At 41.0% G+C, this 16,653-nt stretch overlaps 1 protein-coding gene across 7 annotated transcripts in view; it reads left to right on the top strand.

The window, feature by feature from the left end:
* The window catches only part of STARD13 (StAR related lipid transfer domain containing 13), a 191,084-nt gene that overhangs the window by 102,281 nt on the left and 72,150 nt on the right, over positions 1-16,653 (top strand). Inside the window, exon 1 of one of the 7 annotated variants that reach the window (XM_045473698.1) lies at positions 5,658-5,858. The exons of the other annotated variants lie outside the window; for them this stretch is intronic. Within the exon in view, the coding sequence (XP_045329654.1) occupies positions 5,795-5,858 (64 nt within the window). The 5' untranslated portion in view covers positions 5,658-5,794. Of the gene's footprint in view, positions 1-5,657; positions 5,859-16,653 lie in introns of those variants that run through there. 7 annotated transcript variants of the gene reach the window in all.

Below are 16,653 nucleotides of genomic sequence, written 5' to 3'. Positions count from 1 at the left end.
GTGTAGGACTGACCTTAACTCTCCTACAGCGTTCATATGGGATTCTTGGATTCGGTTAGCATGGGTGTGGCTCTTGTCTACACTCATGTAGCCAGAACATAGGTACGGTTTATCTCCTCTGAAGTCCTGTGACGTTGTTCCAATATGGCATTGCTCTCACTGATTTCAGATACTGTCAACATAACATTTTATCTTTTCAGATCATAGGATTTTAGAGCATTAAAAGACTCTAAAAGAGACCTCATTTTATTCATCTTACCAAGAAGCCTGGGATCAGGAAGGTTAAAGTGTTGTTCAAGGTCACACAGCTAGCTAGGCACTTTGGTGGTTTCACCAGGCATCCCTTAACTCTCCTTCAGAGAAACAGATCGTTCTGTAAAAGCCTCTGCCTTCTGCAGGCTCTCTTTTCCCTCCCCTAATTTCTTTTTTTTAATATCTTATTTTTAAGTAATTTGTACACCCAACGTGGACCTTGAATTCACAGCCCCGAGATCAAGAGTCTCATGCTCTCACAACTGAGCCAGCTATGTGTCCCCCAACTCATAATTTCTAATATATTTCTAATATATACACTTCCCCCCCCCCCAAGAAAAGTAAACCTTTTGGTAACAGCAACAGATGGACTATGACTAAATAGTTTCGTTAAATTAAAAGCATTCAGAAACTACTTCGCTTACTATCTAATAACCCACAGTGGCCAATCATCAAACTTCCCCAAGAAAAGTACACTTAAAAAGCTGAAAATTGTGTGGACAGTTTTTTTTTTTTAATGTAGTGATTTCACTTTAGTACCTGTTTATGTCATAACTTATTAAAGTAAATATACCTTTTAAACCGTTTACAAAATTCCACAGTCTCTTTGGAAATGTGAGTTTCTTAGCGTCGAAACTTTACTAGTTCACAGTCTTTTCTCTGTGTTCCTGACAGATGCACAGAGGTAACTGTACAAAGTTCAATTTCCTCTTCTTTCTTTTTCATTTTAGAAGCCAGGAGGTTTTCGGTATGACGCCAGCCATTGTGTGTGAGGAGAAATTGTTTTGTTATTCCTGCTAATTTCAGTACTAAGGCAGTGAAGCCATCTTGTTCTGCCAAAAGCCAATCACCCACTCCCATGGTATTAGCAAATCATTTTCTGCCTGTTTGGAAGGTTATGTGCTGTTTCCCGTTAAAGATTGTATTCAAATGAGCATTGGGACATTTTGGGAGAGGAGTCTGAGGGGTAAAATAAAAATATTCTAGGACAAAAAAAATGCCTTGGAGTAACCCTGCTTTTTTTGTTTTTTTTTTGTTTTTTTTTTGTTTTTTTTTTGTTTTTTTTTTTTTTTTTTAAATTTTTTTTTTCAACGTTTATTTATTTTTGGGACAGAGAGAGACAGAGCATGAACAGGGGAGGGGCAGAGAGAGAGGGAGACACAGAATTGGAAACAGGCTCCAGGCTCTGAGCCATCAGCCCAGAGCCTGACGCGGGGCTCGAACTCACGGGTCGCGAGATCGTGACCTGGCTGAAGTCGGACGCTTAACCGACTGCGCCACCCAGGCGCCCCATTTGTTTGTTTATTTTGAATTCTTGGATTTTTTTAAAAGACTGTGTGACTTATATTGGGCACATTGAGAGATGGCTACAGGATTCCAACTGTATGCCCTTTTATTTTTGTTCTGTCGTGGTGGTGTTAAGAGCCACAGGCTTAAAAACATTTAAAGTTTTGCTTTCATGCCTATCTCAGTAAATCCTTAAGATATTTTTGAAATAAGCCAGGTTCAGGGTAAAATAAAGCCCAAATAGACATTCATTAACCATAATGAACTTTAGCCAAATATTTATTCATCAGTTAATATGAACTCACTAGATGATCACATGGTACCTAGTACAGCGAGAAGGTTGTTTTTCACCCAGAGGGAGTTAGGAAGCTAAACTTTAGAATAACATAAATCTAGAGTTGGGGTTGGGATCATCATTTGTGCAGTGGTAGTTAAAATGATTGAAAGTAGATTCAAGTTGAAAGTAAGGTGAGACTTCAGGTGGTACATTTCCACTAGTGACTTTCATTGAACTCCTGCTAGAAATCCGGAATACCCAGGACAGAACAAAGACAGGGAGCAAAGGGTTCAGAGAACCATCTTGTAGATGGGAAGAGTGACCAAGCTAAGCGAGATGAATGTATTTAGAAAGGTGAAATTGAGAAATGTGTCAAAGTTTCTGATTTGAGAAATAGCTATAAACTGGGCACTGTCCATGAAGGTGCCAATATAGAGCAGGAAAGGTAAGCAACAAGTTCTTTCTTTGTTAGAAGGATGTTCATATGCAGTAGCCAGATGACCAAATACAAGTGTCCTGGAGTACTGGTGCCGGACTAACTCTACAGGTGCCAGCCACATATTTGTTTAGGTAGTCTGAAAGGATGACATATAGTTAGAGTCCTTCTTCATTCCCTTCGCCCTTCCTTCCCCCCTTCCCCCTCCCTCTCTTATTCCCTTGCTTCCTTCCTTCCCTCTTTCCTTTCTCCTTCCCTTCCTCCCTCCTTCTTTCCTCCCTCCCTTCCTCCCTTCCTTCCTCCCTTCCCTCCTTCCTTCCTTCCCTCCCTCTCTTCCCCCTTCCCTCCTTCCTTCCTTCCTTCCTTCCCTCCTTCCTTCCCTCCTTCCCTCCCTCCTTTCCTCCTTCTTTCCTTCCATTCTCACTCCCTCCATTGCTTCTTTCTTATAACTAGTCATTTAATACTAATGTTAGAAGATACAGCCACTTGGAGATTTCAGACAAATTATACATGTGCCTGCTATCAACTCTTGCAAATATACAAAAGGATTTTTTTTAATGTTGGTTTGTAACTCTTTCCTATGATTTTATTTCAAGCTATCCCTTGTGTTACTTTTTAGGCAACAGAAAGAAAGGAAATGAAACATTTTTTAAATGACAAAAAGAAGCGTAAATACAAGTTGTAGTATTATTATTAATTTATCCCAACAGATACTAAACATATAGTTCCAGTATCTAGTCACAATTAGTTTAAGAAGGAAATATCAAATGCCACTTCATAGTCTTTAGCCTAGAAATCACCTTTAGCCTGAAAATAAATACAAACGTATAAGGGATTTGTGGGTCCTGTTGTTAAAGCAAAGTGTCCTACCCTTTGTCATTTTCACAGGGTAGTCTGAAGGGGCAAGAGAAGACCGAGCAAAGAAACCCACCCACCAGTTAATATCCCTGCAGGGCATCTGCCTTTAAAGTCTGGATAACCCCAAAGTGGTTTTGAAACATATTTGATTCTCTAAAACTGATGAGCAGTGTAACAAACATGTTCAGTCAACTAAGATCGGCTTTATTTGCAAAGGTAGGGGTAGGGGTGAAGGGGACCAGAATTGCGTCTTTTTCAAAAGAAACAGTTTCACAATGTATCTTAGTGTAGTGTGTATTGAAAGTTGGATGATTTCCATGAAACGAAAATGGACATAAAAATCAAAAGAGTTTTAGGTAATATTTAGAGGGAAGTGTGTGCGTGTGTGTGTGTGTGTGTGTGTGTGTGTGTGTGTGTAGGAGTAGTAGTAGCAAAGCATCCTCAGAAAATTTTTTCAAATTAACTCTCTGTGTGCGCTTTGATTTTTCATTGCACACCCTTAAACCCACACAACATTCATTATTCCGTAAACATCGGCTATATACCTACTCTTCTCTAGGCATAAGGCGGCCATTGGGGATTCAACATCAAGTAAGGCAGAAGTCCCTGTCCCCAAAGCGTTATGATGTCAACCAACTAAAAGTCTGTTTCCCATTCACTCTGGAATAAGATCTGCTCCAGATCTAGGCTGGCTGATCTCCCCGACCTCAACACGCAGCATCTGAGGTCCTGGGTCACCTGGGCATTGGCACAACCACTCATGGATAAAGGAGGAGAAGGGGCAGTAAATCACATGTCAGATTCACTCACGTACCTTTGCACAGAACTTCTTCCCGGGGCCTGCCTGCCAGCGAGGCTGGTGATCACAGTCCACCCACAGGTTTGTGAAATATAGACTTTGCTTGTCTCTGCCACAATATTATCTTAAAAATCCTTAATTTAAAAAACTACCATAGTAAAAATATCCTCTGATTAAAAACTGACCTGGGAAGTTAACACTTATGTACTATACCCAATGTATTAATTTTAATGGCAAATAAAGCTGCCAGTCTCAATAAAATAGATGCCCATCCAACCACTTATTTGAATTAGGTCCCAGATTTGCCCAGATTTTCCATAAATGTAAGATTGATAAATTTGCCTTTTACATGTTTCACCCACCATTCTTTCTGAAGTTGCAGGTAGGCAGTGGAAAGGTGAAGAGTGAATCAGGAGGTAAATCAAACTCAGATAATTGTACAAGTCAGGTTAATACTGTGATGGCAATAATTACCTCCTGGAAAAATCAGGAGTTAGCAGTCTTCAACAACTCACTCTCTAATATGGACGGAACGGTACTCTTCTCTCCTTTCTGCCTGCCTTCCAGGCAGCCTTCTGCCTCCCAGTGCCTCTCATCACACCCCCAATTCAAGCCTCTTACAGAAGAGGAAGTTTAGCCACAAGTATAAAGAACAGGAAGTGACTCATGGTTCCCCCAGAGGTCAGGTGAGTGGGTAGTGAGGGAAGGCTGGGAGAGAGAATTCCAGATTAAACAAGTAGCCCAGATGGGAGGGTGGCCAGGGCTGGAATTTGAGAAATGACAATGACATCAGCAAGAGTGGTACACCCCCACTTTCCCAGACAAGCATCTCAAAGCACTACTGTGAATTGTTCCCCATCTATTTTCACAGCATGATCGGGAACGGAGTTATCAATATAAAGCCTGTGGAGAATGGTTGTAAATCCCTGAAGGGGAGTTCCATAGAGGAGGTTTCCGGAAGAACTTATCAGTAATTTAGTGCAGTCTCGGTTTTGCTGATAGAAACCATTATGCCAAGGAGAATTTTTAACCTAGAATGTGAGAAACTGAAGATAGATGATGTATGGATCTTTTTTTTTCTGTTTGGGGATTATTAATTTCAAATACTCTACATTTGATGATACCAACATTGTTGTGTTGGGAAGTAAATGAGGTTATGGAATGTCTAAATAATCCATTGTTTGGAGTGTAAATGAAAACCGCGCTTGACAGAGAAGACAGGAGTAAAATTTGAAGGAGGCTCTGAACTTGGAGTCAGCATGTGCACGGTGCTCTGAAGGTACTCTGGCCCAAGAAGGAGGAAGTCCTTTGGAAACATCATCTTTGCTATTTGTCGTCAACTGCAGAGTATTTCAAACTGTATTTATCATCTTAAAGGGCATGTAAGAAAAGATTCGGAAATTTCAAACCGAAGATCCACCATTGGCATTATAATGTAACTCCTGCGCTGTTTCCCTATGAGTCGAGAGTTCTGTGTGCTACTAAGAGACCCTGTGGATAATGTGGGGAATGAGAGGAACATACCCCACCTCCCATTCCAGTTCTCTTTAGGGGTTTGATTTATTAGAAAGTATGTGGTTCTTTCTGTTCCAAACGGAATCCTTTCTCCCTATGACTTTATTTTGAGGCTGTGATGCAAATCCATGGTGTTCCTTTTTAATGTGAATGAAAACAATGAGCAAAAGGAAGTGTGGAGGTTTGGAATCTTTGCTGATGCTTCACAGGTCACTGGGGAGCAGTGAGGTTCTTCTCCACTGTCAGTGGCCGGAAGCATTCGAGAGGACTCTTTTTTACTCCTTGCCCTACATTTCTTCGAGCCTCTGTACTGGAAGCTTCCTCAGTTTGCCACGCAAACGTTAATCAAGCCCGTTGGTTGGTGCAGGATATGCAAAGACAATGCCTGTGGAGGGAGACAGGAAAGCAGAGTAAACCGAAAATTCCAGTGCCGGGTAAGTGCTGGGTCAGAAGTACACAGTGGGTGCAAAGGAGTGACGGGCGAACCTCGCTTACTTACCGTGTGGCAGGAGAGGGCGATCTTCACAGGAAGGACTTCGCAGAGGAGGTAAAACTGGAGTTGGCAATTACAGAGGGGAAAACAGAGGGGAAGGAAGAATTAGCTAATTGGATGAAGTGGGAGAAAGTCATTCTAGACCTAGGAAAAGTACCTACAGGGAACAGCAGACCGGAGCGGTGGGAGGTGGCCGTGTGAGGGAACCACGAGTTGTTTAGTTCCCCTGGTGTCTGGGGCACTGTGGCCAGCTGAGACACAGAAGGACGTGCCTGGGACCTACACTGAGCTCAAGACTTGTATGCCGTCCCCAGAAGTTTGGATTTTACTTTGGAGGCATCTGAGAACCGTGATGGATTTTTAGAGAGTGATGAAATCTGGGTTCCATCTCTGAGGTTACCTCTGCAGGATGTTGGGTGCGCTCCTGGATAAAATGCACAAGTTGCCGTCGGGACAGAAGATCTCTTGCTGTTTTATGGAAATATATTGAAGAAGGTGTTTGTTTCTCAGCCAGCCCTTTCATGTTGCTGACCAGAGAGAGACTCTGCCTCCGTCCTGTGATCTTAAACCTAGCCAACAGTCAGCCCTCGACTGCCTGTGCTGTCCCTCCATGCATCCCATCGGACTCTGGGTGCAATTCACGTCACTGTGGCTTGAATGGAGTTGGAATTTGCCTGAACCTAGTGTTCAGGGAGACTGTTATTAAAAAGCAATAATAAATCACCTCTCTAAAAATGAGATTTATTTTTTAAGTGTACATCTGAGCCTCTTCAACCTGGCAGGATAAGAAACTATAGAATGGTACATCTTCTTGGAGCATCAAGTTTCTTAAAATGTGAAGGAAGGTTTTATTGTTTTATTGATTGATTTATTTTTTATTTTTATTTTTTTAACGTTTATTTATTTTTAAGAGAGAGAGACAGACAGAGTACGAGTGAAGGAGGGGCAGAGAGAGAGAGAGGGAGACACAGAATCTGAAGCAGGCTCTAGGCTCTGAGCTGTCAACTCAGAGTCTGATGAGGGTCTCGAACTCACGAACCATGAGATCATGACCTGAGCCGAAGTCAGACACTTAAGCGACTGAGCCATTTGGGCGCCCCTGGTTTTATTGTTTTAAAACAAGTGTGGGCATGTTATATTCTTCCCCTCTGTGGGTGTAAATGTCAAATAAATTCTTTGGGAGCATCTGTTTATTTTCTTCTGCCATTTGAGTGCATCAGTGGAGAAAACGTGAACAGTACTCATTTTAGTCAATAATAATAGCTCCAATTTTTAAGCGCCTGCTCCTTGTTGATTCACATAGTTCATTTTATTCAGCAAATGTAAACACCAAGTGAAATCCAAAGCCCTGTGCCAGGGACTAGATTGCAACAGTGAACTAAATGGCCTTGCTCCTTGTGCAGTTCCTGTTAACGTCCTTGCAGCTGCTCTGAAGAGTTATGTGACGTTATGCACATTTTGCAGATGAGAAACCAAGACTTCACGACGGAACACAGTTGGCTCAGGGACCCCGGCAGTAAGCCCGTAGTCCACGCTGCTGGCAACTGCCACACTACCTTTCGGAAAAGTTTTTGGTCTCAGCTTGCTGTGTCCTTTCCCTTATCTGTTCCTGCCTTCACCGTATCCATTAAAGAAATTCATTGCTTTCCCCCAGCTCTGCTTTCCTATCTCTAGAAAGGAAGGAGATCTATGAGTCACCATCATCAGTCGTCATCAGCCATGCCTGCATACAGGCTTGTTTTTATGTTAACTATTAACAGTAGCCGTAACAGCCACAACCATCACAAACCTGTATTGAGCCCCTACTGTTTACATATTCATTCTGCTCAGACTGTATGTCTATAAATAGATGGAAGTCATGGTAACATATGACAGGTCAAATAACAATTCGAGATGGCCAGAAATCATGAATGGTGGAGACCATAAGTGTTAGAAATGTTCAGGGAAGTCTTCTTGGAGGAGGTGCCCAATGAGCTATACCTTCAAGGAGGGAGAGAAGGGAGGGTCTTGTAGCAGACCCAACTAAATCTAGTGCCCAAAAGAAGTCACCCTAGTACATCACACATTTTCCCTCTGCTCTCGAGAACCAAAGTCATCATAGCTGAGTGTGGGGACGCCTCAAGAGAGGCATTAGTCTACCCTAATTAAAAACGTACACACTTTCCCCAAGGGTGTGTACATTCAGGACTAGCTGGATCACTCCTTTGGAGGTGTGATTGGGGTGGCCTCAGGAAGTTGAGTTTCCTCTGGGGCATATCCAGGAAGATCTTGGGTGGTCCAGACTGAACTAGGCCTTGGATCTGTTCATGAAGAGACCAAACCCTTTTTGCTCATCACCAGAATTACCCTCCTCCTCCCAGAGCCTTCCAGATTTGAAGTGACTTGGACCAAATCTGACTTTCCAGCACTATTCCAAATCCTCATGGGAAGGCCTCTAAGCTGCGTGAGATTTCACGTCATTGATTTGTTATTGATTAAGACTAGGGCTGGCTCCCAGCCCACCCTCTGCCCCAGCTGTAGTAGCAGCAGACTTCTCAAACGGAGTGGAACAGAAAGCTACGGAAACCCAACATATGCCCCTCAGCCTCCTTCCGTCAAACTGGGAAAGGAAGAGGAAAGCAGGAGAGCGTTTTCAGGGGGCAAAGGTACCTTCATCAACGACGTTTGACTAGCACTAATCCAGAGGTCCAGGAATAAATGCAAGGAGCAGCAGACCATTCTGGTTCGGGATTAATGCCGAGCAATGTCGGTGAAAGATGGCCGCCCAAGAGATACTTGGGGCAGAATCATCATTCTTGCTTCTCTGCAGCTCAGCACGCACTGAGCACACACTCGGTTCCAGGGGCTCTGCCAGACTCTAGAGATGCCAAAAATGAATCAGGCAACCTCTGCCCCTGAAGAGCTTGTGGTCCCATGGGGAGACAGACATGTAGCAAGAACAGTTTAGGCTAATCTTGTAAGAATTAAAAGAGATGTATGAAAGTCCTGAGAAGACCAGGCTCACCTGGGACTCGGGAGGTGAGGTCTTAGCTGAATGTTGATAGAAGACAAATGAAAGTAAGTCAGGAGGACCAAGTAGGAGGAATGTGATGACAAAGGGAGGAAACAGCCCAAGCACAGCGTGGGACATGAACCCACACCTCGGGACTGGCGAGCCCCAGGCACTTAACATACAACTGGACCTAACGTGGGCCATCAGCCCCTGGAAGTAGGCAGAGGCCAGGTGAGGCAGGGCACTGTGGCCAGGAGGCTGGGCTGCTACTCCATTCTGCAGGTGACAAGGAGGCATGAAGGAGTCTCAAGGGGAGCAACCAGGCTAACACTGTAGAGAGGCATGGAAGGCAAGAACTGAAGTTGCCAGATCCCTCTAAACCAAAGCAGAGGGAATGCACGTAGGCACAGGGGTTTGAGACATATGTTTCAGACAGAAATTCAACGGGGCTTGGGACTGTGTTGTGGAAATATTGGGGATGTAGGAGAGGGAGGAGTCTAAGAACAACTCTGGGTGTCAGATTCTTATAACTGTGTTCAGTTCATTCATTTATTTAACCAGAGTGTCATCCACAACAGTGTTCTTTAAATAGAGGGATCATGAAGTCAGTTAGTGGGTATACCCAACAATTTTTAACAGAGGAGAACAAACCAAAAAAAGAAATGTCAGGTGGCATTGCATATATATACATATACATACATATATATATATATATATATATATATATATATATATATGCAGTGTAACTATTATCTTGTGAAACTTTGTTTCAGTTGCTGTGTGTGTGTTCACATGTGCAAGTATGTGCATGTTAACAACTCTAAGGAGTGTATTTCTTACTAAAGATAGTGGTCAAAACACTTAAAAGTCCTATGGTATTTATTTTCTGTGGTTGAGTCTGATTATTCTCGAGTATGAATATGTCCCAGTCTGGTTTCATGATCTTAAAAGGGAGAGTAATTCCTTTGTGGGAATACAGGAAAATCTTTTTTTCTCACTGTTAATTTTTCAAGACCAAATCTTGCATCTGTGCCCTTGGGATTCCCAAGGATTCCATATAGAGGGAAAGGGGATGGGAGCCAGCAGAAACAGCTCTTCCTGTCTGGGCTGGGACAACGTCAAGTGGCCTCGCCTTTCAGAAAACACAGGCACTGTCGAAAGCTACAGAGACACTGCTGCCCAAGGGTGTCTGGGGACTTGTATCCCAGAGGTAGAATCACAGCTGGAAAAATAATGTTACCTTATCTTCATATAGGGTTTTCCGTTTGCAAGCTACTTCCATAATCTATGTTCCCATGTTTACAATAGCCTGGTGAGTTTGGAGGGGACTGAAAATCTAAAAAATACTGTAGGTGTTTATTGGCTTATAAATGTTTAAGGCTATAAATACTTTCCTCTTCATATAGCCAGTCACTGTTTCAGCCAACATTCATTTGCAAGGCTCTGGGCTAAGAACTGAACATGTATATATGCAACCTGCTTTCCAACCTGGTGATGTGTACCTACAATGTCATAGTTTCAGAGGATAGAAGAATGTACATATTTATTGAAGGATACTTGTAGTTTTATCTATGTCATGTTTACAGAATGTATGTGTACCTGTATATATATTTGTGTGCATGTTGTGTGTGTGTGTGTGTGTGTGTGTGTGTGTGTGTGTGAGAGAGAGAGAGAGAGAGACCATTTATTTCTCTTAAGTTCCAAAATCAAAAATTGATTGCCTAAAGGGATGAAAGCAGGAAAAACTTGGCCCTCTTTTAAACCTGGTGCATAAAGTTTTCTTTTTGGGCTAAATGTGAGCACCTTAGTGGTACAATAAGTGAATCAGAGAACTTAATGAGAGCTATGTAGTCTCAACAAATAAAGCATCTTCCTAATACTACTTATATACAAGAGATTTCCATGCCTTTCAGTTCTATCTAAAAACCTAGGTTAAGAATTCCTATTTAATGTATTAATCTAGACAAGACAAACTTCATCCCAATTTAAACACACACACACACACACACACACACACACACACACACAGTTGACCCTTGAATTACATGAGTTTGAACTGCGCAGATCCACTTACATGCAGATTTTTAAAATAAATACAGAACAGTACTGTATATGTATCTCCCTTATGATTTTCTTAATAACATTTTCTTTTTCCTAGCTTGCTTTATTGTAAGATTACAGTATGTAGTACATACAGCCTACAAAATAGGTGTTAATCAACTGTTTACATTACTGGTAAGGCACCTGGTCAGCTATACACAATTACTGAAGGTTTTGAACAGTCAAAACTTTGAAATGCGCGGGTGTCCGTTCCCCTAACTCTGGCGTCATTCAAGGGTCAACTGTATGTATGTGTGGGTATGTATGTGTGAATATGTACTAATTTTTCCTTATTTTGGAAAAAAACAAACGATTCAAAGAAGACTGCTTTCTAAGTTTTGTGTTCAGCATTGGGTATAATTTGAGCAGCCATGAAATGTTAATATGATCATTTAAGCATAAGAACCAAACATCTCTTTGCTTTTAAATGTAAATGATTTGAAGTAGTTTAATAGTATTTCAATGATTTTCCTGATTGCCTCCTCACAAAGTAAATCCCTGAATACACACACACCTTGGATGTTTTTAATAGTGGGAGTGACCTTGATAGGGAGCCTATCTGGGAAACTCCTGACCTCTTGAGGTCAATGGCCTTGGGATCCACTTTAACCCTCAACTTTTCCCAGTCATTATTCCACAGGAAGCCCATATCCCTTGCTAAGAATTTACTTATTTGTTCAGTTTTTTTTTTCTCATAACATGGAAAAATAATCTTCTGAAGGCATTTCCTTGATGAAGCCTACACATCTGATACAGATTTCTTTCCCAAGGTTCTGATGTGTTTGGTATGTTTAAACACATCTTTGCCCTTGAGATCCTCACATTATCAAGCGATTGCTAATATTTTACTTATTAACTGGTAAGCACATCGTAAACTATAATCACCAGACTGTCTCCCCCAGCCTGGTGTTCATATCCTAAAAGTAACAGCCTGTGGAGGCCCTCAGTTCCATTTTCAAAGTGTCACATTTCATTTATGACTCTCATTACATCTTGTTAAACAGCATTGTATCGTGTGAAGCATGGCTACCTGCGATACAGCATAATTTAACAGAAAAAGTATAACACAATCTTCCACAGAATGTAAAAAACGAATTGCCTATTAGATTCCTGTCATAAGAAGGATCTGGATGTAGGGGATGGGGCGGCAGCGTTTAGCTCCAAAGCCCTCCTGCAGGCACAGATGAAGCAACATAAGCTCTATTCCAGAAAGACGGCCATTCACAGGAATCCCAGCTTCAAAAGTAGTCGGTGGGCAGAGAGGGATGGCCATGGGCAGAACCGGTTAGCCAACCATCTGCTGCCTCACATCTCATCTCACCTGCTAAGTCTGTCCTGGTCACTTTACCCGAAATGTCCCCTCTGGCTCTGAGTCCTGTACGACTTTATCCTGTTTTGCTCTCTTGGGATTAGTGATTCCTGGGTGCGTCTTTGTCTCCTCTGCTTGACTTAGAGACCTGCAGAACAGGACCCCGCTCCCCACAGCCAGGCATCCTCCCGCAGTGCCTAATCGCAAGCTTTTCAAACCCTGGGCAACCCGTAGATGTCTGCCGAATAAATCAGTAGGATGAATGCCTCCTACTTCTGAAAGCCAAATGAAAAAGAGCTGAGTGGAGAGAATCAGAAACCGTTGGAACCACTATTTTCTGTTGCAGGCACGTGCACCTTCAACTATACTCATAGCACATACAGCTAACAACTCACTTAATCCCCACAACAATGCTCTGAAGTAGGTACTCTGTTACAGATACGGAGACTGAGGCATGCTGAAGTTAACCTATCACAAGCTCACGAAGGTAATCCAAAGGAAAGCTAGGATTTGAATCTTGCTTCTAATACTTCAGGCCATATTACGGCTCCCGTAATGCTGTTTAGCAAGATGCTGCATTACAGCTCCTGCAACAGTCTGTATATGTCCTCAAGTAAAGGAGCATTTTCTGAACAAATCAACAGACTCTTTTTAAAAAGTTAATTCATAGGGCGCTGGCGTAGCTCAGTCGGTTGAGCGTCCCGACTCTTGATTTCAGCTCAGGTCATGATCTCAACAGCGCTGCATTGGGCTCTGCACTGACAGAGTGGAGCCTGCTTGGGATTTTCTCTCTCTACCCACCTCTCTCTCTCTAGGCCTCCCTCAACTCTCAAAATGAATAAATAAACTTAAAAAATTAATTTATAAAACTGAGTATATTCAACAAGAGAAGAAACTTAGTTTTACTTAATAGATAAGCTGTTAGTTAAGAGCAAATCTTCATTTCAAACTCCCCTTTAAAGCAATGACATTAACCCTGTGCAAAAATAAACTTGTTTTGTTCTAAAGAGATGCACTCTTGGTGAATTTGCTAGGCTTTGAAATTCGGGTCACTTTTTGCTTTTCATTACTTAGAGTATTGGAGGAGTCCTGTAGACTCCAAATATTCATCTAGTCATTAAAACAAGATGGGGAATTTTTCTCTGTTTGGTCTAGTATCTTTTGTTTTGTTTCGTTTTGAAAGTTTAACCTTGAAACTTCAGCAACACCCTTTAGAAAATACCAGTTTATGACATAAAGTTTTGAAATGCATCTTTGAAATTATCTAAATACATATGCAGGAGGTCAAAGACAAGTGGAACAGCTGTTACATAAAATCTCCACTTTCCAAATACCAAGAAGGAAGAGGTGGGAACATGGTCCAGGATTTAACCTTAACTTTGAACTTCCTGACTTGTGTTAGTTTAAGACATCCCTGTAGCATCATTTAAACATAGTTCTGGTGTATGAATAAACTTCCACTTGGAATTTCCTTTTTGAAGTCTGCTGAGAATATAAATCAAAACCATATGAGATGGGTCTTAATCCAGAATGTAAAATAACATGAGAAATGTCAACCCAGAAGTACTCCCTGAAAATACATTCACCAGGATGCACGTTCAGGCAGAATTCTTTATTTAGAATGAAAGCCTCCAGAGAACTGAATTTATTATTTTTAACTCATGATTGTGACGTCTGATTTGATAAAAGAAGATACTTTTTAAAGTAATGGCAGTAGGAATGTTTTTCAGCCATCTAGAATGATTGAAAAGGAAATCAGCTGGGTTGGAAAGAGGTTCAAAAGGCATTGTCAAGTGGCAATGCAGATTATAATTTTATTGAAAGCTTATGTAAAACATATAGTAATTTAGCCTATATACATGTACACATCTGCATAATAAAAGAATGAGAGACCATTTGCCAACAAAATGTTAACCTGTGATCGAATTGTGGTGGTTTTGCTTTGCTTTGCTTTGCTTTCTTTTCCTTCCTTTTTTCTTTCAGGTGTTTCAAATCTTAGGTTTAGATTTTGCCACTTTTCTGTCAGCTTTCACTTAAGAGGGGATTTTTGGTCATTTTTATCTCTTATTCAAGTCTGTTTGTAAGGGAAATAACCCTTTTATACCTGAATTCAGTGAGTATTTGCACAGGCATCTTAGTCAAGACCATAGTATTGACTGCAAGTAATAAAAATTGTTATATGCCCAGAGCTAGTCACGTAATTAAATTATATTTATATTTTATAAGGTAGAGCTGCCTGGACCTCCATTTAGAAGTGCTTATGTGTTTGCAGGACGTATTTTTCTGCCATTTCTTACTGTGTTCTTAAACTTAAAATCTGAAGTGACAGTAATTATTAAGGCCCAGAGTTCTTTAAAATTTGAAGTTATTTACTATCCATACTAAACTATTAAAGATTTAAAAACTTTTACTGTGTTTTAAACTTTTTTAAAGTTTTATTTATTTAGTAAATAAATTTATTTAGTAAGTAAAGCTCCAGCATGGGGCTCAAACTGACGAACCTTGAGATCATGACCTGAGCCAAAGTCGAGTCACACGCTCAACTCACTGGGCCACCCAGGTGCCCCCATGTTTTAAACATTTAAAACTCTTTACAGTGTATGTAACTTTTTAAAAACCTATTTGATTGCATTTGTGGTATATTTATGGGATGCCTCAATTGACTTCAATATCAGTATGCCATGTGGTTGGATCATAGAATGACACAGTCATTAATGTATCACTGTGTCTGATGAAAAAAGTGGGGGGGGGGACTCCAATGTACAAGTTGTTTCCCACCTCTTTGGTCTGAATCTTAACCCCCTCCTTCCCAAATGAGTAAAGCTATTTCAATGACCTAACCTGTTTTAAATTGCTTTCTGTTTTAAATTGTAATGTCAGTGTCTACTAATGATTTACAAAATAAGAATCCCAATACTTTGAGAGCAAACCTCTGAGTTCAGTGATAGCTTTGGCTTTGAAGAACATGGAGAAAAAAGATGAATCCATAGCTGAAAACCTAATAACACAATTTCTTGAATCTGGCTACTGATTTTCTGAGACAAGTGCTAATATGTTTAGAAAATCATTCACAGAATGAGTGCCATTGCAGACAAGTAGAAAACATTCTAGAGGACTGGCAAAGGCACTTTGAAAAATTCGCAGTAAATATTTTATCCCAGGGCATATTTCCTAGTAAATATTTAAAAATAAAAAATACACACCTGCATACACTATCAAGTTTTATATATATATATATATATATATATATATATATATATATATATATATAGTCAGATAATAAAATTACACTTGAGTGGTATACATCTTTTCTTGGGATTAAATTAAGCAAACACTAGTTTTGATTGATCCACATGTTTCAATTGGTGAGAAATTAAGTGCACAAAATTTTGAACTGGCTGTCAGTAGCTCAGGGGATTGTTTCGTATGGCCAGCCCTACAAAGAGTGAAAGACCTGAAAAAGATCTGTAGGGTTCTTGGAGTTATTTTATCAGGAGAGTCTCCATGCTCCTTCTGATGCCTGCATGGTAGAATTTTCCCTGATATCACGAGAGCTTCTGGTGTAATTGGAGTACCCAGAGCTATAAGAGTTGGGCTAAGCAACTGAAATAGCAGATAAGCCTTTGTAAGTGTAGACATTCAGATATATCTGAAAATAGAGAAGGGGTTTGAGTCCCTAAAGACATGCGTAGTTTTTTTAACGTTAAAAATTTAAAGCAAAATAGGATAGAAGAGTACCTGTCCAAAGCCAAGAAACCTGACTTCCTAGCGGTGGTCGGATTTGTCCAAAGCAGTTGCTTTTCCCCAGGCAAAAAGTCATCGTCATGGCAGTGAATATGCAGGGACCCTTCTGATACTGCCAGTTTGCCAGACCTTGAGGAAGTTAGAGCCTCTGCTCGTGAGAACCAGCATCAAGTCAGCTACCTTGGACTCCTATTCTTCACCTTTCCAAGAGAAGCCAAAGAAACCAAGATAGAAAAATCATCTCCAGAATCTCACACCCTTGTCCCAAGAAAGGCTATTTAAGACTTTATTATCCTGGTGGATCAGTATGGAGATACTTTGGCCAAAGCCTGAAAATTATGACCTTCTTTCTAATTTTCTGTTCCCCTTCCTTGCATTTCAGTTGCTTAACTGACTCCGCCATGAAGAATCTCTTGGGATTTAGTGGTAGGCAGTGGCTCCACAAGTTCAAAAAAGCTGGGGATGTTCATATGCTTGTGTCTGCATGCAGCCTCCTTGAGAAATACCACAAGTGCCTGATGGGAACAATCTGTACAAAATGAAAGGAGAGAATGAAGAGCTACTCTGCCTCATGGAAAACTTGAGTCAAAA

The sequence above is a fragment of the Leopardus geoffroyi genome, chromosome A1, assembly GCF_018350155.1.
Source record: "Leopardus geoffroyi isolate Oge1 chromosome A1, O.geoffroyi_Oge1_pat1.0, whole genome shotgun sequence".
Classification (NCBI taxonomy): domain Eukaryota; kingdom Metazoa; phylum Chordata; class Mammalia; order Carnivora; family Felidae; genus Leopardus; species Leopardus geoffroyi.
This window is presented reverse-complemented; position numbering and strand designations above follow the sequence as displayed.